The sequence below is a fragment of the Lissotriton helveticus genome, chromosome 3_1 (assembly GCF_964261635.1).
Source record: "Lissotriton helveticus chromosome 3_1, aLisHel1.1, whole genome shotgun sequence".
Lineage (NCBI taxonomy): Eukaryota > Metazoa > Chordata > Amphibia > Caudata > Salamandridae > Lissotriton > Lissotriton helveticus.
The window spans coordinates 1,397,085,799-1,397,109,200 of NC_136061.1; the positions used below are offsets into that span (position 1 = coordinate 1,397,085,799).

Genomic DNA, 23,402 nt, shown 5'->3' on the forward strand with positions numbered 1-23,402 from the left:
CCTACAGCAGTGAGACCAACGGCCATACTAGTGCAGTGGCCCATCACGGGATAGGTAGACATGTTACGTAAGAGATATTGAATGCACAGTAAGAGAGGGGTTGGTAGTAACCCTGGGCATAGGACTACGCTACGCTCGCGTAGTTTGTATAGTTTGCTCAACTAGGCGATACACAAATTGTACGTAGCACAGTGCAAAAACACGTAGTGTAGCAGGCATTTTTTGCTTGCCGCCCTCAACGTCAAGTTGGCGACCGCAAGCGTGCAAATTAACAACCCTGCGAGACTTTTTCCTTGTTCGCGATCAGCAACATCAAGTTGCCCATCGCGAGCGTGGAAAGTAAACCTCCCGGCAAGATTCTCAATGCGGGGAGGTCAGGTTTCTCATTGCGAGTGGTCGCGTATGCTCGCGACCGCTCGCCATGAGAAACTACCAGTCTGCGTTGAGAAAGCTGCCGCTCGAGTACAAATCTACTCGAGTGGCAGAGAACGACCCCTTTCACTGTGCAAGATGCGGTTTGCAATGATTGCCCAGTTCGGACAAGCATCCAGCACTGTGCAATCAGTGCGAACAGCCTTTTGCACAGTGCACTATGCAGTTCGCGTAGCTTGCGCAGTGCACTTCGCGTAGCTACGCGTAGCGCTACTACGTTAACTACGCCCAGGGTTAGTTGGTATTCCTAAGATTACAGGGATCATTCTACAGTATGCAAGAAAGACAATACAGGGTTGGTGGACCCGTAGAACAATAGGTAGGCATATTAAATGGTTGAATGAAAAAGGTCATAGATGATTCCCTTGAGTGGGGTTGGCTTACCATTTAATATCCAGGAGACTTCCGGCACGGGGGTGCCTTCAATTGAACATTGTAGCGTAAAGTGTTGCCCTTCGGTCACAATACAACCCTCCATCGTACTAGAAAAATAAGGGGCAACATCTTCGACTTTACGACCTAGAAATCAAGCAAAAGTAGACATTGCAGTGTCAGTTCCCTCTGAGTAGAATGCCGGTGATGTGAGACATGTAGAATGCAACACTAGGTAACTTTGCCATAGGGTCTAACACTATTAAAAAGAATTCTGGGTTATATTTTTAGTTTACATCTACAGGCCTGGACAATGAGCGTTGCGGAATATATCACTTTTGTTACACAAATATATGCCACTATTTATGAACAATTTATTGACCCTCATCTGCTCAAAGCTTAGAGTAGTGGATTCTTACCATAGTTGTTTTCTAAATTTCATTGTTATAAGTTGTTGGTGTTTCTGTTGTGAGCCCATTAAAGAAAGGGGTAACACACACTACCGTAGTCATGCTTCAAATAACATGAAAACAAGGGGTGAACTCGAAGCAAAAGAGGCATCTGAATATGAATAAATGGCAACTCTTAAAAGGCAAAATCATGCAAATAGCCTTTGAAAACTCTTCAAGGTCATACCAAACTTCATTGCCCTCCCCGAAATGCACCTTTCATGCCACAGCACACAACCAGGGCTTATGCAAAAAATTAAAAAAAATATAGATTTAAGAAAAATACATAAGATCAGATCATATAATGCTCTTACAATGCCAACTCAAAAACTACAATCCACTCTAGTGCCAGACCAACTGCTTTACATTGACACAAGCTGAACCCTGAGAAATCCAGACTATTCTGAAAGGCCGAGACCCACCAAGGAACTAGGGAGCCCATGCCAATGGGGAGTAGTTGCTGCCCATGAGACCCACAAAGGACTCAGGGGAATCGTTGCTGAGCATGCTGAAAGGCTACGAACATCTCTTTCCATCTTCAACACTCACTGAAACAAGCTTTGAAAAAGCCAATAGATCGCGCCTATGTGAGATCGACTGGGCTTTGTCAGTGTGTTTTTTTACACAAAATGTACAGTAGCACAGTTACTGTGCAGCATGGCTAAAAGCAACGAGGGAGACAGAATGGAAGGGGGAAGAAGGATGTGGCCTATAGGCAGAACTGCTGTCCTCTGAACTGGGCAATCAGGTTCGAGTCTTGGCATTGGCTCAACATACTGTGATTCTGGTCAAATCACTTAAAAAACATAAAGACTGTTAAGTTGTGGAAGATAATTGGTGCTCATTTAAACCACTTAAAAAAGAAAAAAAGTGAAGTTGTGGTATGCAACTGGTGCTCATGTATAGTGCTGGTACCTTCGTGTCAATTTCGCGCTATAAAAAATTGAGTCACAAAAAGAAGAAATAGTACCTCAATCACATCGCGAGCAGTAGATGGACACTAATTACCATTAATTCATCTGAACTTGGTCCATGTGCTCGCAAACAAAAGTAAGTTAAGCCCGCGTAATCTGCCAAATTAGAAGGCAGCAAAGAAGAGTGAGAAGGATGCTAAGGAATTATGTGGCTCCTTTCTTGATGGTTGACCTCCATTGGTGCCAGGATTGTAGGTACCAAACTAATAAGTTGGAAATGATTAATAGGTATTGAGTTGTGTGGAGCATGGGCAGTGAATGTTGGGACCTTCATGTCTCTAAGACAGTTCACTGATCTATCAGTATTAGTGAATGTTTTTGTTGACTTTAATTAAATATGTTCACCATTCTCAGATGGTGCTCGTTCCTGCTAGGTCTGATTTGTTAATACTTCTAAGATGTCTCCGAGAATTGCACTGTCCCTGCTTCAACTGGATCTTGGTGTAATTAAGCCCTTCCAGACACGAGGGGCGTGTCCGCAGACTTCTTCCCTGTTGGGTTCTGCCAGGTTGCGCTTTTACACACCCGGCCACGCTGCAATAGCCATGTGCATTCAGGACACGAGCACCAAGCCCGGCGGTGAGTCCTGGCTGAAGAGCAAAAACGTTGATACACGTTGAAAGTCGACGTGAGTCCCTTCTGGAATTGGAGGATGTGTCTGTTGACTCCCTACTGGGTCGGGCGATGCCAGTCTGCGTCTTAACAAACCAACTTTGCGGCAATTATGTATTCAAGACGCGAGCAGGGATGAGTTATTATTCTTGAAGACACAAGAATGCTGTGAGTTTCTAGATATGATTCTAATCTGGGTGATATGACCATTAATGTTTACATCAGCGCATCAAGGTTTTAATATCTAATGTAGTAAAATTAAAACTGAAAACTCGATTGCACTTACATGGGGGTCCCCAATGAAGTTAATCTTCGATTGCATTTGGCTAGGTGTGTTTTTTGGGTGAATATGGAGACAACCACGACCACAAATAATACGCAGTTTTTGTGGGGCAAAAAGGAACAATGTCCCCTCTTTTTTAGAGCAATGTGCACATATTCACTTTCAGGTGTGCACAAGTATGGGTGCTGTCAAAACATGAGGTTGTTAACTCATTTCTTTAAAAAAAAAACATATTTTTCTTTATCTCTGGCACTATCCTCTCTTCTCCTATATTTTGTTTATCAACCACTACATGTCCAGTGCATTCTCGAGGTGGAAATGTGTCCTCATGCCTTGATGAAATTGCCGCAAACATTTAGGGCATGTTAAAATGGTCTAAACAAGCCATCTTTTTAACGCACAAGTTACTACTTGTGTAACGATATATCTGTAAGAGACATTAGTTAGTATTAGATTCCTTACCTTAGAATATCCCCAGGCGTCAGACTGGATCCGGAAATTTTTGCGTAGCAGTACCCTTGCGCATCGGTAGGCGTCGTCTGCGGCTCCACGTCCGTCTTCGGCGTTGTGGGCGCCGTGATGACGTCGGAGTACTTAAACGCCGCCTCCGCGTGCTGACGTCAGTTCTTAGACTCAGCTTTTCCGCGCCAGAAGCGCTGAGCCATGTTAAAAACCAACACTGGTGCCATTGAAACTAGGGCCCTGAAAGGGGGTAACCCTAACCCTAGATATCAGTTCGCAGAACGGGGAGGATGGGTGGGTCGGTAAGGAATCTAATACTAACTGTCGTCTCTTACAGATATATCGTTACACAAGTAGTAACTTGTGCATCTGAAAGAGACACGTTAGTATTAGATTCCTTACCTTAGAATAGATACCCCAGCAATACCAACCCCGGTGGTGGGTCTGCGAACCAATAATCACACCAGAAAGTCCTGGAGGACAGAACGGCCAAAGAAGCCATCCCTCCGGACTTGGCTGTCCAGGCAGTAGTGTCTTGCAAACGTGTGCAGCGATGCCCATGTAGCTGCCTGACAGATGTCTTGTAAGGGCACTCCCCGGCCCAGGGCAGTTGTAGTCGCCATGGCTCGGGTAGAATGAGCCCGCAATCCAACAGGGGGCTCCTTTTCAGCCAAGGAGTAACATGCCTGGATACACAAGATGATCCACCGGGAGATGGTCCTCTTGTGCACCGCTTTCCCCTTCTTAGCGCCCACGTAACCAACAAAGAGTTAGTCATCCACCCGGAACTGGCGTGTGCGATCCGAGTAGAATGAGAGCGCACGTTTTGGGTCCAGACGGTGGAGCCGCTCTTCCTCTTTAGAGGGATGCGGTGGCGGGAAGAAGGTTGGCAAGGTGATAGACTGCCCGATGTGGAAGGCCGTGACAACCTTGGGCAGGAAAGATGGCTTAGTGCGCAACACCCCTTTGTCCGGATGGACAGAAAGGAAAGGTGGAGTACAAGAAAGGGCCTGGAGCTCACTCACTCTCCTGGCAGAGGTGATGGCAACCAGGAAAGCAGTCTTCAGAGTAAGAAGGCGGAGAGGACAGTTGTGAAGCGGCTCAAAGAGAGCGCACATCAGAAACGTAAGAGCCAGGTTCAAGTCCCACTGAGGCATCACAAACGGAACAGGAGGGAATGTGTGTGTGATGTCCTTTAGAAATCTATTTACAATAGGGGACTTGAACAAAGAAGGTTGATCAGGCAGCCTCAGAAAGACTGAAAGGGCAGAAAGGTAGCCCTTGATAGTGCCCAGAGCAGAGCCCTGCTGGGCAAGAGAAAGAAGGAAGAGAAGAACCTCAGAGAGAGGGGCAGCAAGAGGATCCACAGCCTTTGCTGTGCACCATGCCACAAATCTGTTCCACCTGCAGGCGTATACCGACTTTGTGGAGGGACGCCTGGCTGCCAGAATGACGTTACAGACTTCAGGAGGCAAGTCAAATGGCCTCAACTGTCGCCGCTCAATCTCCAAGCATGGAGGTGGAGACTGGATAGGTTCGGGTGAAGGACCGTCCCCTGCTGCTGCGACAGAAGGTCCTCCTGAAGAGGCAGACGAACTGGGGGATCGACTGACACACTGAGTAGCTCGGGATACCAGTACCTTCGTGCCCAGTCCGGAGCCACAAGGATAACTTGGGCCCGGTCGCGCTTGATCTTCTTCAGCACTCTGGGCAGACGCGGTATAGGCGGAAAGGCGTACAACAGACCGCAACTCCACTCGCGGCGAAAAGCGTCTCCGAGCGAGTGCCGCCTTGGAAATTCCAACGCGCAGAACTGATGACATTGCGCGTTCTCTTCGGTGGCGAATAGATCTACCCAAGGCTCTCCCCAGGAGGCCTTGCACCACGTCCGAGTTCAGACGCCATTCGTGATCCATCGTGCACCGACGGCTGAGCTCGTCCGCCCTGGCATTCAGAGAACCTGCCAGGTGTTGAGTCACCAGGGTCACGCCCTGGCGTTCAAGCCATTGCCAGAGGCGCAGAGCCTCCTGGCAAAGGATCCACGACCCCACCCCGCCCTGTTTGTTGCAGTACCACATGGCGGTGGTGTTGTCCGTGAACACCTGCACTACACTCCCCCGGACAGAGGGGAGGAATGCCTTCAGTGCTAGACGAATCGCCCGTAACTCCAACAGGTTGATGTGGAGCCGGGCCTCCGCCGGAGACCAGAGGCCTCTGATCTCCGCCTCTCCCATGTGGCCTCCCCAGCCCTGGAGGTACACGTCCGTCACAACTACGTGCTCCGGTTGGGGAAGGGAGAGGGATCTGCCGCTGACCCAATCGCGGTCCGTGAGCCACCACTGCAACTGTCTTGCGGTGCCCTCCGAGATCAGGACGTGGTCGGACAGGTTGTCCTGATGCTGGGCCCACTGAAACTTCAGGTCCCACTGCAGAGCCCGCATCCGCCACCTGGCGTGATGCACCAGTAGGATGCAGGAGGCCATCAGCCCCAGAAGCCGCAGCGTCAACCTGACCGAGACCCGGGATAACGGCTGAAAGATGGGAATCAGAGCCTGAATATCCAGGACCCGCTGTTCGGGTGGATAAACCCGAAACCGCGCCGAGTCGAGAACCGCTCCGATGAAGAGGAGCTTCTGAGAGGGGCACAGGTGTGACTTCGGCACATTGATGGAGAACCCCAGCTGGTGTAGGAGATCTGCCGTAGTCTGGAGGTGGCTGACAACTGTCTGGGGCGAGCCTGCCTTCAACAACCAGTCATCGAGGTAGGGGAAGACTGAAACCCCTAACCTGCGCAGATGAGCTGCGACCACCGCCATCACCTTTGTGAACACCCGTGGGGCGCTGGTAAGGCCGAAGGGGAGCACGGTATACTGAAAGTGCTCGTGGCCAACCGTGAACCGCAGGTAGTGCCGGTGGGCCGGCAGGAGGGGGATGTGGAAATAAGCGTCCTGCAAGTCCAACGCTACCATCCAGTCTCCTGGGTCCAGGGCAGCCAGGACCTGAGCCAGTGTCAGCATCTTTAACTTCTCCTTCCGGAGGAAGCCGTTGACGTTCCGTAGGTCCAAGATAGGGCGTAGGCCCCCTTTGCCCTTCTTGGATACCAGAAAGTAGTGGGAGTAGCAACCACACCCTACTTCTGGCCCAGGAATGCGCTCGATGGACCCCTTGGCCAAGAGGGCCGTAACTTCCTCCTGCAGAAGTCGCAAATGATCCCCCGATACACGGTGGTTCTGCGGTGGCATGGCTGGAGGAGTCGCCTCGAAGGAGAGGGAGTAGCCCCTTCGGACGATCTGCAGCACCCACCTGTCCGATGTGACGGTGCGCCAGGGGATGAGGTGATGGCGAACTCTGCCCCCACTGGCGTCACATGGGCCTGAAAGCACGGACTAGGAGGGTTTTGAGGCGGATGCTGCGGGGGAAGGTGTGGACTGACCTCGTCGTTGTCCCCGATCACCACCACGGTGGTTTCCACGGCCGCCACCGCGTTGGGTATTACCCTGCGGAGCGTGGCTGGCAGCACGTGTGGGTACACCCCTTCCGTGGCCACGAAAGGAATGAAAGGCAGCCGATTGCTGGCGCGGGGCCGAGAGGCCCAAGGACTTGGCCGTAGCGCATGGTTTGCCTTGTCGCCAAAAAGGCGACAGCCATCAAACGGCATGTCCATCAGTGTGTTTTGGACATCGGACGAAAAATTGGCAGACCTCAACCAGGCGTGACGTCTGACCGCCACTGTCGTTGCCATCGCTCTACCTAGTAAGTCAGTGGTATCCAGCCCACACCGGATAGAATATTTGGCTGCATCCCGGCCCTCCACAAGGGCTTGGCCGAGTTTGGCACGTACCTCCAATGGACGCTCTGGCAGCACTTCCGCAACCGTATCCCACAGGGAGTAGGTGTAACGGCCCAAGAGGCACGCGGTGTTGGAAGACCGCAGTCCCAGACTAAGGGATGAGAAGATCTTTTTACCATACTGCTCATACCTCTTGGATTCCCTGTCCGGCGGAGCCGACGGGAACGCGGTCTGGGAATTGGAGGCCTGGATAACCAGGCTCTCTGGGGTGGGGTGGGTGGACAGGAAACATGTGTCGCCCGGGGCCGGGCGGTGGCATCTGGCCACGTTCCTACCTACGGGCGAACCCGTAGCGGGCTTGGACCAAGTGCCCAAAAGAACGTCGGTTAAGGCCTCGTTAAACGGCAGCAGAGGCTCGGCCGAGCATGACTGTGGCTTAAGGACCTCGGTGAGGAGGTTAGTCCTCACGGCCGCGACGGGGAGCTCAAGGCCCAAGGCCTTGGCCGCCCTCATCAACACCACACTATAGGTTGCCCCCTCCTCCGTAGCCACGGTAGGAGGCGAGACAAAGCCAGTGTCAGGCGAAGTGTCTATACCACTGGCCTCCCCAAGTTCCTCTGCCCAGTCCTCTTGAGACTGGCATTCACGTGCCAGAGGGTCCTCAGACCCCTCCCAATCCCCCTCATCACCCATCTCCTGGTATTCAGGGTTAGGAAAAGATGGGGCCGGTTCATGGAAAACGAATACTCCGAACCGCGTCTGAAGCGGCGCCCAGCGGCACCACACCGGCGCCGGAACGGGGTCGAGGGAGGCGTCAGGGACGCCGCCACCCGAGGACGGGGGTGACACCTGAGGGGTCGGCGCCGGGGAGGTCGTCAAATCCACCGGCAACGACCCGGATCCGGAACCGGATCCAGTGGGGCCCTGCGGCGCCGGGCCCGAAGGCGCCGGCGGCGTCGGAGCCGGAGCACCCGATGGTGTCGGGGCCGAAGCCCCCGACCCGCTAGGACCCCTAGACGGGACCGCTGGGCCCGAAGGTGCCGCGGAGCCCGTCGGAGGAGAGAGGGACCTCATGGCCATGAGGAACCGCTCGATCTCCTCCGGCGTCGCGTTAGGCCCAGGGACCGTAGGGTATGAAGCCGGACGCGGCGCCTGCGACTCCGACGGAGCCGCGGGGGCGATGCCACCTGAACCCCCGGCCGCGTCGCACGAGCGTCGGGGGGAGTCGGAAGAGCGATGACGTCTCTTCGACTTCTTGTGCTTACCTGACGACTTCGACCCTGAGGAGTGATGTCGACTCCCGGAGCTATGATGGCTACGCTCCCGCGACCGGTCCCTCGACCTCCGTCCGGACCGGGACCTCTCTTGGCGCGGGGCCGACTGCCGGAGTTCGAGTCGCTTACGGGACCGCTCCTGTCTAGCCTTCGAAGTCAGGGCTCGGCAGTCGGAACAGGCCTTGTCGTCGTGGTCGACGCCGAGACAGTGGAGACACCGACGGTGAGGGTCCGTGACCGACATCAGCCGGTCGCAATCCTCACAGGGCTTAAAACCAGGCACCCCTACCGGCACCGTATCGGAGTCAAAGACTCGAAAAAGGAGGTCAAAAAGAGTTAGTCAAAAAGTGACTAAGGTACCACTTTTTCCGGATCTGCGCTGCTGGCGCGGAAAAAGGAAGAACTGACGTCAGCACGCGGAGGCGGCGTCTAAGTACTCCGACGACGTCATCACGGCGCCCACGACGCCGACGACGGACGCGGAGCCGCAGACGACGCCTACCGACGCGCAAGGGTACTGCTACGCAAAAATTTCCGGATCCAGTCTGACGCCTAGGGATATTCTAAGGTAAGGAATCTAATACTAACGTGTCTCTTTCAGATTGAGTGTCAACACTATTTAAAAATGAAAGAATGTGTGATAGATGTCCACATCTCTAATTTAACCTATGGGAAGTTTAGTTTACTTCTTTCACATTACGGGGCTTAGATGGTAGATAGATGTTACCTTCATTTACACACCTCACTCTTCTATTTATTATTTTTTACATTAGTTTAGAGTTAGGTCAAACTTTTTCTGTCAAGAAAGTTCAGATGATAACAGAGTGAGCCAACTGGTGAGTACCAACCAGTAGCTCAATGGACTGTGCTTACGTGAGGCACTTTCTGACCCACCTCACATTTGTTACCTACTGTAACTTGCCTGTGGTTCCTTAATTGAGTAGAATCGAACTGCTGTTTCACATCAATAGTTCCCTTTTAAGGTTGCAGCCTACCAGACAGAACAGCTGTCTTGTTTGCTAACATCTTGGAGACATTCAGAAAGTTGACTTTGGAATGCATTTTACCCATTGATTACCATTGGCTTTGTGGTTTGCAACTAACATTTTCTGTCTTTCTATTTGCTGGCCTTATTTGCTTTAGGCTGTCCAGCTCGAGCCTGTCCCTCCCATTGCCCAAACCTTGTTTACTGTATTTTTCTATAAACTTGCTTTCTGAAAACAGTCCTTTAAATCTTATTCGTATCTTGTCACTGTGCATTCAAAGATAGAGGACACATGTAGGAATGTGTCTTCCAGGGAGCTTAGTGTTTATTTTTCATTCTCTGACTTCAAAGTGAGAGGATGCATGTGACAATCATGCTGGCTACTGGAGGTCTGCTTAAGTAAGGCTGTACAACACCCAAAAAATGTAAGTGTCTGTGAATGAAATATGTGGACGAAATCAATACGCTAGGTGATGACATTGACAAATTATTATTATTTAAGCATGAAGGACAGATCGGGTAGGTGGATTTTCATGAAAGAAGATAGTGCTGGAGGACACCATGAGAGGCTGCTAAAAGCGGCGTTTAAGAGGTAATGGGCTGTTAAAATAACAGATAGTCTATAGCACAAGGAAGGGTAAAAGCAATTCATGTAAAGTTTCAAAGGTGGGATGCTGTTCAGTTTGAGGGAGATGGACGGGAAGCACTTAGGGGTTGTCGAGTATTTTGAGGTGATAATTGGGGCAAGCGATTTAGTTTGAAAGTTTGTTTTTGTAATGGGGCGGTTATGGGTCGGGATATTTTAATTTCAATTTATGTTCACGGTCTTGTTTATGCATTGTTATTTTGCTTTAATGTATGGGTCAGTTAAGGTGTTCTCTTTATTCCGTTATAGAAACCCCTGATGAAGAGCCTATAAGGCTCGAAATGCATTGGGTTTGGAAATGTGTGGTCTACTCCATTGGATGCATCTGTAATTAACGAGCCGGTGTACAAAGCCCGAACAGGCATGCAGTCTGAAAAAGAAAAGTTGAATAAAAAGTGCAGATGTAATCTTACTGTCTCCTTGGTGATTAATTAAGTTCGAAAAAGGATATGTCAAAAATCAGGAACGAAAAAAGGTTTCAATTGACTATTTTTTTGAGTACTGAGATGAATTGGTTACATGTGGGGAATGAATCCCATTTTTCGGCAGTGCAAAAGCGAGGAGCGCGAGACACCTGCCCATGTTTTGTCACTCTGTCACTGCTGGCAGCACCACTGTACTCTGCACCACTCATCAATGCTGCAGTCGATGACACTGCATAAACCCCGATTAGAAAACGGGTGCAGATAAAAGACTTATTAGAAGCTCTCTAACTGCCTGTTGGAAATTGTTGTTGTTAAATGTGCAGCTCATCAAAATGGGAATAAGTACATTGTCATGGGAAATAGGTATGCTAATTCAGTAGCATGGTATTGTGCCTTGTTGGCCTGTACATTTAATGGAGCTTTCACATGTAAGTATGAAGAGAACACTTCATTTTCGACGTTGATGAAAGTAAAAGATGCTTGTGATGAGTTAAAAATGGTACAGGAAAAAGTTTCAGAAGCAGACAACAAAGTTGAATTTGAGCAGGTTGTGAGAAAAATGCAAATGACATTTGGTTGGCAGCTGATGGGAGACCAGTATTACCTGATAGTTTGTTATTACCAATGACAAGATACTTTCATGGATACACAGTCAGGTCAGGTCCTGCTGTGACTTTTGCTTTGCTTTTAGCGCGTCGCACCTCAGCGCTGTATTTTAACTTGTACTCGCATTTGCATGCGTCTAATTTTTTCTTGGGTCTGCTGCTTTGCCTGGGGATAGGGGTCCCATCTCCCTCTTACCTGCATTTAAAACATTAGCGCACCGCCACTTTGGCGGGTCGGGGTCCCGAGGGTGGCATATCTTTTCAACTTTAGCCGCCATTTTGGATTGGGGCATCGGCGCTTTTGGCGGGCGCCATCTTTGAGCGTACTGACGCTCTCTTCGGTCCAGGGGACGCCTATTTAAGGCGGACTCGTTGCTTCTGACGGCGGTCAGGTCCTGCTGTGACTTTTGCTTTGCTTTTAGCGCGTTGCACCTCAGCGCTGTATTTTAACTTGTACTCGCATTTGCATGCGTCTAATTTTTTCTTGGGTCTGCTGCTTTGCCTGGGGATAGGGGTCCCATCTCCCTCTTACCTGCATTTAAAACATTAGCGCACCGCCACTTTGGCGGGTCCGGGTCCCGAGGGTGGCATATCTTTTCAACTTTAGCCGCCATTTTGGATTGGGGCATCAGCGCTTTTGGCGGGCGCCATCTTTGAGCGTACTGACGCTCTCTTCGGTCCAGGGGACGCCTATTTAAGACGGACTCGTTGCTTCTGACGGCGGTCAGGTCCTGCTGTGACTTTTGCTTTGCTTTTAGCGCGTCGCACCTCAGCGCTGTATTTTAACTTGTACTCGCATTTGCATGCGTCTAATTTTTTCTTGGGTCTGCTGCTTTGCCTGGGGATAGGGGTCCCATCTCCCTCTTACCTGCATTTAAAACATTAGCGCACCGCCACTTTGGCGGGTCCGGGTCCCGAGGGTGGCATATCTTTTCAACTTTAGCCGCCATTTTGGATTGGGGCATCGGCGCTTTTGGCGGGCGCCATCTTTGAGCGTACTGATGCTCTCTTCGGTCCAGGGGACGCCTATTTAAAGTCGTCCTCTCCGCGCAGCGGGAACGCGCAGTGGAACGCCGTCGCTTAGCCGGAGTCGTGCCTGAGTCCTGCCCGTCTGCGCCCGTCCGCGCCAAGGACGCGCAGGACTCGGGCCAGGCCCTGCTGGTGCGGTGTGCGGGCGGCTTTTGCCAGCCATGTTGATATACTCCAGTGACATTCTGCGAGACTTGGGACGACGGACGGCCAGGTTTAGCACACCCCTTTTGCATCCTTTAGCTGGCCCTTACCATTGTGCCGGCTGTCAGTGGTCTTTAGAGCGAGCTACTCCTATCGCATCTACGCATTCGGTGGCAGCCGTCTGCAGTAACCGTCCTGAGCATGCCCTCCGCATCTTTAGTCTCAACGCCAGGTCTCTGGTGTCGCATTATCAGGCCGTATTCGACCTGTTGCAGGATGAAGGCCCGGACATCGTGGCCATCACTGAGACGTGGCTAAAAGACGACGACGCGGCTATTATCAATCTGGCTTTCCCCTCGGACTATACAGTCTTCACCCTTAATCGATCCTCTAGGGGAGGGGGAATTGCCCTGGTTACTCGTTCTAGTTTTACCTGCAGCTGGTCTGCACTGACCATTGCGGGATGTGAAAGTGCGGTGTTTAAGATTCTGGTCACCCAACATTTTTCACTCTCAGGGATGGTGGTCTATCGCCCCCCAGGGAGTGAGGCGGCGTTTCGCGCTGCCTTCCCTGATATGGTTAGCTCCTTGGTGGTAGGTTGTCCCAATTTTTCTATTTTGGGGGACCTTAACCTCCACTTCGATAGACCCAACTTACCCGTGGTCAGTGGCATTCTCGCGGATCTGGAGGCTTTACAGCTGACGCAACTTGTTCAACAGTCCACCCACACCGGTGGTCATACGCTAGATCCCTTCTTCACCAACTTGGCAGATGCTTCTGTCACTGCCGTCTCACCCCTTGGCTGGACTGACCACTCTTTGGTTGCCATCAGTACCCCCTTACCAGGTAGGATTATTATCCCTCCTGCTAAACTGGTCGTAAGGCGGCATTGGAGTAAATTACGGTTGGAGGATCTGCACTGTGTCCTCGCTGCAGAGCCATTAGATCCGTTTGTAACTGTTGATTCAGGTTACGATGGGTTCTGCGCTTGGATTTCCAAGGCGCTAGATGCGCTTATTCCTCTTACCGCCTGTAAGACCAGTGCTAGAGAATCTAGCCCGTGGTACGATGGCGCCCTACGCACACTCAAGGGTAACTGTAGGCGTGCAGAGAGGGCTTGGCGGAAGGCGTATGATATGGGGAAAAAAGCTATCTATCTCGCCTCTGTCAAATCTTACCATCGGGCTGTGTGCCGTGCTCGGGCAATTTACTACACTGCCGAAGTCGGCAACAGCTCTAATCCCTCGAAAACTATTTTCAAACTTATGAAGGATCTTCTAGCCAAACGCCCCGATGTCCCGACGATCGGCTCTACCGCGCACTGTGAGGCCCTCGCGGTGTTCTTTCAGGATAAGGTCCAAAACATCTACATGACCTTTCCATCAACAGGGCCCCCAGTGGAGTCTCCGATTAACATCCATGGAGATACTACCCTGCACGCACTGCCCCTGTTGACATCTGAAGGGTTTGACATCTTGGCAAAGCAGGTGAAATCTGGGTCCCCCGCTGACCCCCTCAGTTCGGCTCTCTTCAGAGATCAGTCGTTCCTGGGTCGGACCGTGGTACACTCCTTGATCAACATCTCGTTGGAGTCCGGCACGGTTCCCCTTAGTTGGAAGCGGGCGGTGGTTTCCCCCATTTTAAAGAAACCCTCACTAGACCCAGATAAGCCCGAAAATTATCGGCCTATCTCTCTGCTTCCCTGGCCTACCAAAGTAATGGAGGCCCATGTCAACAAAGTTCTTTCGGCCCACCTCACCCAGGTTAATATCTTGGACCCCACCCAGAACGGCTTCCGTGCTGGTCACAGCACGGAGACCGCCCTTCTCTCCATGGCTGAACACCTTCGCACAGTGATGGATGCGGGGCAGACAGCGGCGCTCATTTTACTCGACCTGAGCGCCGCGTTCGATACTGTGTCCCATCCTATCCTGTTGCATCGCCTGGAGGAGATCGGGCTGGGTGGTTCTGCCCTCCAGTGGTTTCGCTCCTTCCTGAACGATCGTTTCTTTAGCGTTGCTCTGCCACCGTTCCAGTCCCAATTTCATCCTCTGAGACAGGGGGTCCCGCAAGGCTCCTCGCTGAGTCCCACGTTGTTCAATCTATACGTGAGACCGCTGGCTGAGATCGTCAAGCAATGGGACATGACCATGGTCTCGTATGCTGACGATACTCAGTTAGCGGTTACGATCAGCGGGGATGCGGACCGGGATGCCCCCAGGTTTCAGAGTGGTCTTAGGGCGGTGGCAAGCTGGATGAAGAACAACTGTCTCCAGCTCAACACAAAGAAAACCGAGATCATGATCGTCGGTAGGAGGGCGGAACTGTGGGGGGACAAGTGGTGGCCCGTTGAACTGGGGCCGGTCCCTCTCCCGGGCACTGAACTAAGGAATTTGGGAGTTTGGATGGACCCTGCTCTTAGTTTTGAGGGCCATTCGAAGAAAATTGCGGCCTGCTGTTTTGGTATCTTGCGGTCGTTGCGGCCCATTCTGAAGTTCTTTGACCGTGGTACCAGGCAGCTGATAGTCCAGGCCACTGTATTATCTCGCCTGGACTATGCAAGCTCTCTCCTGGCAGGGACCAATGTGGCTGAGACTACCCGCCTCCAACGCGTGCAGAACGCCGCGGCGAGAGCCATTGTTGGTTTACCCTGAACGAGCTCTGTCTCTGGGGTCCTGAGATCACTGCACTGGCTCCCCATCAAATCACGCATCCAGTTCAAGGTGCTGTGTTTGGCGTTTAAGATCTTGAGGGGAGTAGGTCCGCCAATCCTCGCTGACCTTCTGTCGTGGTATGTTCCTTCCCGCTCTTTGAGATCTGGAGGTCAAGCCCTCGCCGTGGTCCCCCGATACAGGCTGTGTCGGGTTGGTGGCCGTTCTTTCCGGGTCAGGGCGGCTGAGCTTTGGAACTCTCTCCCGCCGGACCTGCGGCTTTTAGATGATCTTTTTGCTTTCCGCAAAGCTCTGAAAACTTTCCTTTTTAAATAAAGTCCTTTTTCTGTTTTGTGTTTCTGGTAACTGTTACACATTTCCTGCCATGCGCCAGGACGCCCCTTAGCTGGGGCAGCTGTGCGCAATATAAATGTGTATAACATAACATAACATAACACACAGAGAGGAACACCATGACTGCCTTTTCCGGCAGAACTGGTTTAACCCCAGATTAAGGATGAAGACAGAGGAAATGTGTCCTAAATGTGTGACATGTCAACAGATGAATAACCAAAAAAAATACGTCACGCTGAGTCACATAGAGAGATCAGGTGGTCCTTTCAACAGGATGCCTGTTTGGAACAGGCTGACAGATGTCCTGGTCACAATATGTGTCTTCTTCAGATACGTGGTAGCCTACCCAACCAGATGCGATCCCATTTTTGCCCAGTACACTCATAGAAAGATTGTGCACGGTCTAATAAGGAGTGCGCAAATAAAGCAAACATAATGTTCCTACTGCATGACCCCTTAAGTTGTGCCGAGCCCGCGGTCCAGCTAAGAAGTAAGATAAAGGCAGGACCTTCAATAATATCCTTCATAAACCTACATTCCCATTGTGATGAGCATAATACAAGCTCATGTCTGTCGCATATAATTCAAGATGTTTCGAAAGACGATCCAGTTATATATTGTACACATATAATGTCCAGAAATTGGACACTAAACAAGTACCAAGTTATTGGTATCAGATATGTGTAACTGAGAATGCATGTATTTGCCAGTTGAGCAAACAGAATATACATACAACCAACCACATAAGACATTCCAAGCAGGTAGTCCTGACTGGGATTATTACAAGAATAAGATTGTCATAAATGCCATTTATTAGGAAGGTTAAACTACTTTCATTCAGCCTTATTGAACCCTACTCCTTTTTTCATATTCTCTCATTTAAATGTTCTGTCTCACTAATGAAAATAAAGATTGAGTGAACCTAATGGATCACTTGGGGGTAATTTTCTTAGTTGCATAGTAATAGATAATAAAATAATAATTTTTAACCTGATTGGTTTGCTCTTTCTTGTACATAACACTTGTTTTTGGATGTCGATTTCCCATATAACACTGTGTTTTTTCACCAAATGTTTGTCATAAATGAACCTTATCATTAGGTTAATTTATATAGGAACTGATGCCTAAGACGTTTTAACTTTTGTATATGTGTTTTTGTTAGTACTTGTCGACTTTTATATTGTTATTATTGTTTTTATTCTGTGTTGCTTACGGTGCATATTATTTTCAAATATAATGATTCATGTTTTGTAATGTTGTGTATATTTAACTATGTAGATGTACATCTAGTGTATTTAATTATTTCATATACATGTTGTCATTCTGTCCAGCCCATGGATGTTGATGTTATCATGTAATGTCATTATGGTTTGTCATAGTTGTTTCTGTTCTGTTTTTATATTCTGCGTCTGTTTATATATATTTTTTTATGCCTATTACATTACAGCCCTGAAGAAGTCCATTTGCATATGGATGAAACGCATTGGCTGGCTTTGCTGCATACATATTGAAACAACTTTTATGGAAAAGAAAATAAAGAGAAGATTTTCTATTAACATTTGAACTTCTGTGAAAAAATATGCATTAATATTTGTGATTGTTGGAAATGTGGTTCACCTCTGGTGCTTTTATATACCTATTTTTCCTGGTGTAGGTTGGCACTTTTTGGCAGAGGGTGTGTTAAGGGAGTGCCCACAGTGGGACACACATTTTATACCACACACACATATTTTAGGAGGGAATGGTTCAGGTGCAGCAATCTCATATGTCTACTGCCATTTTTCTTTTTGCATCTAAACTGTGAAGTGTTGTCAAGTAAAATGGCCTGGGGCTTTACTGGTGATAAATACTGAGCTTACTGCCATACGTTTAATGGTTCTGCAGGATCATTTAGAATTTTACTCGCAGAAAAAGGTTGAGTCAGCAAGATGTTTAAATTAACCATTACTGTTCATTCATTCATGATGAGAGTAAGTAAATAGAGGAATTTGCAAAGAACATTTCAGACCAAAAACCTGAACGAGAAGAATTAGAAACACCCAGTACTTTAGAGAACTTTGGAAAAGCAATTCATACCATTGGAAATTGGATCACAACAGCGGGAGGAGGTATTCTGAAGGGTTTGCTTATTTAATTGTAGGGCTTTATTTGCTGAATAAAAGATAACGGCACAACTTTAAACAACATCATGAATGACGACTATATGAAGTAATTGAAATTTCAGAGTTTAGCAAGAAAGAAATACAATTCAACTGATGATAAGCCAGGTCTTCCTCAGACTGGCAACAAGAATCCTGGGACTGGTTTCGGGGTAACACCCCTCATCAGTCAGACTAGCCTGAATCAAGTGGTAAAGTGAGTTAGCGACCCACGTCTGGGGATACATTGCCAACTTATTCAAGCTAGACTGGCTGATGAGGGGTGTTCCCCCGAAACCGGTCCAAGGATGCAAGTTTCTGGTCCAGGGAAGACTTGGCTTGGCAGTTCAGGCTGGACTGTTTCCATGAGGAACAGGGTCAAGACTGATTTGCATATGGATGGGTCTGAACTGGGGTGGTGAAGAGAGCTAAAGAATGATGATGGATTCAACCCAGATCTGTGACTGCGGGTGAGTGTCTGAAAAGTTTCAGCGCTCCGTCCATCATCTCCTTGTGTTTGCTTTGTTCAACGTAAGTTGGCAGGGTATGCCCAGACGTGGCTCACTTATTCACTTTGCCACTAGATTCAAGGTAGCCTGGCTGCTGAGGGGTGTTACCCCGAAACTGTGCCCAGGATGCTTTTTCCGGTCCAGGGAAGACCTGGCTTGGCAGTTCGGCTGGACTGTTCCCATGAGGAACATGAGGAACAGAGTCAAGACTAATTTGCATATGGCTGGGTTTGAACTGGGGGAGGCGAAGTGAGCTAAAGAACGATGATGGATTCATCCCAGATCTGTGACTGGGGTGAGCGTCTGAAAAGTTTTAGCGCTCTGTCCATCATCTCTTTGTGTGTGGTTAAAATGTATGTATTAGGGTAACAAGGAATGGGTTCCCTGCAACAAAAAATATTAACGTACTATACTGTGTAACATAGAAAAGTTACACACAAAAATCAGAAGCAGACAAATTATATTTTTTAAGGCCTTTATTACTAGTGGGCTGATAAATTCCAAACGTGTGTCAACCCTATGGACCGGAATTACATATTTGGCTATATTTAACTACCTCAGCTGTCATTAAATGGTTTAACCTGCTTACATTTAACAGGGAAAATTGTACGGTATTTCCCATTCCATAAAGGTTTTTGCGCGTTAAACACCAAAATCTGCATGTTATTCCTCACAAACTTGTGATAGGTGTTATTTATCGCACACCATGAATAACATATCTGAGTATTTAAATTCAAGCCTCTGACCAGAGATTAAACACAGATCTCTCCGGCAAATGTAATACCTGCCTCAGATATTTTAACAGTGTTACACCCTGAGACCTTTGGATACATACACATTTCTGCAGCTTCTGGTTTCAATTCCATGCTTTCTAGAAAAGTATTTCTATTTGTAAATAGTAAAGTAAGCCAAAATAGTTCCACTAACCTTTTTCTTTTCAGATTATTTGAGGTCAAGTATTGCAAAAATTAATACAGGCCAACCATAGGCTGACTTTCATTCATTGACTCTTCTGCCATCCATGGCTCACGTCTAATGGCTCAGCCCCTTTTCTGTCTCTCCTCCCTCCCTATTTTTGGACTCCTGGATTACATTTTTTCTAGTCCTGGGTGACTTTGAATTACTTTGGCTTAATTTTTGTAATTTCTGGAATTACGTGTAAAGAGACCAACACAACATTTCAGAAATTACACCATTGCACCACTTTGCATAACTAAACATAATTTGAGTTAAAAATGTACTGCAAATGACAATTCAAATTAAAATTTTACAACAAATTAAAGGGAACAGAACTCGAGTGGCTGTTGTTCGTCTTGCTATTATTAAATGCGCCTTTGTCATACATTGACATGACGCATTTCGGGCCAAAATATTGAGAAAAATGACGGATTTGCATTTCACATAATTTCGTGTAATTTTGTTGTCATTTCACGTAATTATACAAAAACAAATTACACACATTTTTGCCAAATATAATTTTTCCCTCTTCCAGCACTGGAAACAATCACTGTAAAGATGGAAACTACAAAGTGTTACCAGATACCACAAAAGGGAGGAAAACGATAGAATACATGATCCTTTTGACAATTGTATGCCTTCATTCAGCAGTCACATTTCAAGAGAATCCTGTATCACATTCTTGAAGCAGTCTTCTACTCGCTATAGTGACTTACGGTGAACTGTCAGCATCCAGTTGCTGGTGATGCGACCTCTGCTGTTTGATACTGTGCAGCTATAGGACCCAGAATCTTCCACGTGGGTCTTCAGTAAACACAAAGAATTGACCTCGTCTTCTTCAAGTTCTTGCACCCCTGGGCTTCTCGTCACTGGGCGTCCATCTTTGAACCATTGCACAGATGGCTTTGGTTTGCCTGAAACTAAGCAGAAGAAGTTTGATTAGTCCAGATTTTTTTCTTGAACAACCATTAGTTTTAAGCTGCGGGACAGATGTGCATTATTAACTTTCGCAGTGTCTGGATTAAATCACCTTGATGCAAGCCAATATTCTTTAGGAGCAAGCATTTGGCCATGCATGGGCTTTATTTCCACTCAATGCACCTTTCTAAATAGAGTACTTGAAGGACTGTTAATCATTGGTGACGTAGGTGCAGCGGCAACCTAGATCAAAGGTGCAAGGGGGCTCACTTAACTTCAACTGATGCTGCCTTTTACTACCTAACCTTGGAGGTGGACATTTTAACTTCTTGCAGAAGGACCTGTGCCACCTGGCTACGCCACTAAGTACTTGACAAGAAACCCACTAAGTGAAAGTAAAATATTTTGGGGCAGATTTACAATACACTAACTCAGCGCGGTGCAGCAAGTCATTATGCTTTTCCACGCTGGGTTAGTTTTGAAGCACAGGGATGCAACATATTTACAACAATACGTCGCATCTCTATGCTTCCACCTGCGCTGGCGCACAAACTGCTGCCATACGCCGACACAGGCACCCTTTCAGCATGGTGCAAGGATTCGTGCATCATGGGGATTATTGTTTATGTGCAGGAAGGTTTCCCGTCCTGCACATAAACAGAAATGGCGTTTTACAACTACTATGTGTGCTGCATTAGCACACATAGAACATGCAAAACTTCATTGATTTAAACGATTGTTTATGTAGAGGAAGGGACACCTTGATGTACATAAACAATCATTAGAGGTAATTTCCTCGTTCTTAGTGTACTGCTGAATGCAGCATGCATAGATAGAGGAAAAAACAAGGAGAAATGTATACATTTCTCCTCGATGCACCTCCCCATGCCTCCCCTGGGGAGTTATAGCATTCAGTCTCATTTCCAGATTTACTATTTCTTGTAAATCTGGAAATGTGTCTGGTTCCATGGGTGTTGTGTGGGATCACACACAGCAACACCCATGGAACACCCCTTTCACAGAAAGTGCTGTGTGTAAAGGGACCTTATTTACAAAGATAGGCACTGATAGATTTTGATTGTAGGTACAAAAGTTATTTTATTCTTTATTCATAGACAAATTCTTAAATTCAAGATCACCAATGCGTTTCGTCCTCATCTGGACTTCTTCGGGGCTTGCTGTAATCAAGAATTTCTTGAGATTAAGTGTTTATAACTTTAATCAGGTCAAATTGCAGAACAAGTCAATGGGAAATGTATCTCCTGTGCTTCCATAAGGGTGTCTGGTTCAAAATGGAAGCATGGGAGATACATTTCCCATTGACTGCTGCTTTTCTCTCCAGGCCTCATGCTCAAGATTCCAAGTGCAGGACACAGCAGGTAACCAATTTAGTAACTTGAACATTACTGTGCCTCTACTCCCTTCCATTCTGCTTCACATTGAGTCGCACAAGGAGAGAATCGAATGCAGTGAGTGCAGTCCGTGTTTTCGCACCAGCCACTGATCGAAGCGAGCGAGGAGGAGGACGCTTCGAAGACGCCGGCAGCCCCGCGTCTCCCTGCGGATTTCTACACAGATGAGGCCCTACGGGGCTCTATTGAGCCGTGGGAGGCAGGCTGGCGGTGCCAGGTACGGCTAATCGTCACTCCCCGCAGAGCACAGAGCGCGGGCTCTCTGTCGGGGCGCCCTGAGATCCCAGCGCTCTACATCCGGCTTGCAGTGTCAGCTTGGAGTCCTCTGGCTGCTCGAGAGACCAGGGGAGACCACTTCCATTTACGCGGGTGAGTCCCTGCTCTGGGATTGACGGAGGTCGATCGAGGTCGGCGAATCTGCAAAATTGTGAAGCAGAGTTTCTGGGACTGTGGGTTGCGTGCTGTGCTGCGTACTGTGCTGACCCGGGCAGGCTGAGCTGAACTGAGTGGAGGCTGGGGGGCTGCAGCACGTCTCCGACAGCCATTGCCATTGCCACAGGGGTGTAGCAGCAGTGTAGCAACCGTAGCCTCCTTCCGCTGTGGTGGCTCTGGATGCGTTACATTGACGATATTCTTCTGGTTTGGAATGGGAATCAGGATGAATTATCCTCCTTCTTTACATGGCTCAACCAACAATCCGCACAATTGAAATTCACTATCCAATCTGACAATCAAACCATCAACTTTTTGGACATTACCATTTATCAGCAATCAGGAACACTACTTACCAAACTATATCGATCGAAAACCCGCTGAAAGAAACTCTTTGTTAGAATACAACAGTCACCATCCACGAGCCCTTCGTGACAACCTGCCCTTTGGGCAATTCCTTCGAATCCGGAGGAATTGCTCCAACAAAGAACATTATTTCACGGAATCAGATGATCTTGCCAACCGATTACAACAACGAGGGTACCCAAGACGCCTGGTAAAGAAAACATGCAAACGTGCCTGGTTTTATCCCAGAGAGGAATTACTTTCGCCCAAAGACAAAAATGACCAACAAGAGAAACGGATCGTTTGCGTAACCACCTTCAATACTAAGAGCAATAAGATTAAACGCATCATCAACCACCACTGGCAATTGATATCGGATGATGTCAACCAGCCCGACACATCCCTACATGCTTTCAAAAAAGCCAAGAGCATCAAGAACTACGTTGTACGATCACTACTACCGGCACCTGATCAGCCCACTATTAGCTCATTGTGGGATCTGCCACCAGTTGTTGGCCATTTTAAATGTGGCCAGTGCAAAGCTTGTGACTCTGCAATCCAGACGAAAGAATTCCAACACCGTCATCACAAAATCAAGCTAAAAACACACAGCAACTGTAATTCCATCAACATTATCTATGCTATAATTTGCCCGTGCCAGAAGATCTATATTGGACAAACCCAACAAAAAACTAAAGCCAGGATCCTACAGCATATGAGCAGGATCAGATGTGAGGTACAGGGCGCACCCCTAGTGGACCACTTCAAGTTGATGGGTGGTAATTGAAAAAGCTGCCCTGGGACCTCGGGGCGGGGGGGTAACATCTCAAGTATCCTGAACACACGCGAACTTAAGTGGATGTATTTCTTTGATTCCATTGACACAGGCCTCAATGAGCAAGATAGTTCCTTTTCACAACTTGCTACATTACCTTAAGGCTCTTCAGTACCCAATGCGCAATGTTTACCACACCATGATTGATCTTACCCGTGTGGGAGCAATACGCCATATTACATAACACTTTGGTTTCATACATCTATCAGCATTAACCATACTGGCCTTTACCCTCATATGAGAGGTACGCCAGGGCTATAAAAACTGTGTTACAATTAGTGATATGGCCTTTACCCCCATGTCCGGAAGGTACGCCATACATTTTGTCTTGATGTACACTATGTAGAATATGATGGTGCTATATACTGA

The 23,402-nt window shown here is 48.3% G+C and overlaps 1 protein-coding gene across 2 annotated transcripts in view; it reads right to left on the bottom strand.

Annotated features, from left to right (window-relative positions):
- The window catches only part of MYLK (myosin light chain kinase), a 1,918,108-nt gene that overhangs the window by 937,620 nt on the left and 957,086 nt on the right, over positions 1–23,402 (bottom strand). For both annotated transcript variants that reach the window (XM_078682035.1, XM_078682036.1), the window contains 2 exons: positions 19,808–20,011; positions 817–951 (listed from right to left, as the gene is read on the bottom strand). In XM_078682035.1, coding sequence (XP_078538161.1) covers positions 817–951; positions 19,808–20,011 — 339 coding nt within the window. The remainder of the gene's footprint in view (positions 1–816; positions 952–19,807; positions 20,012–23,402) is intronic.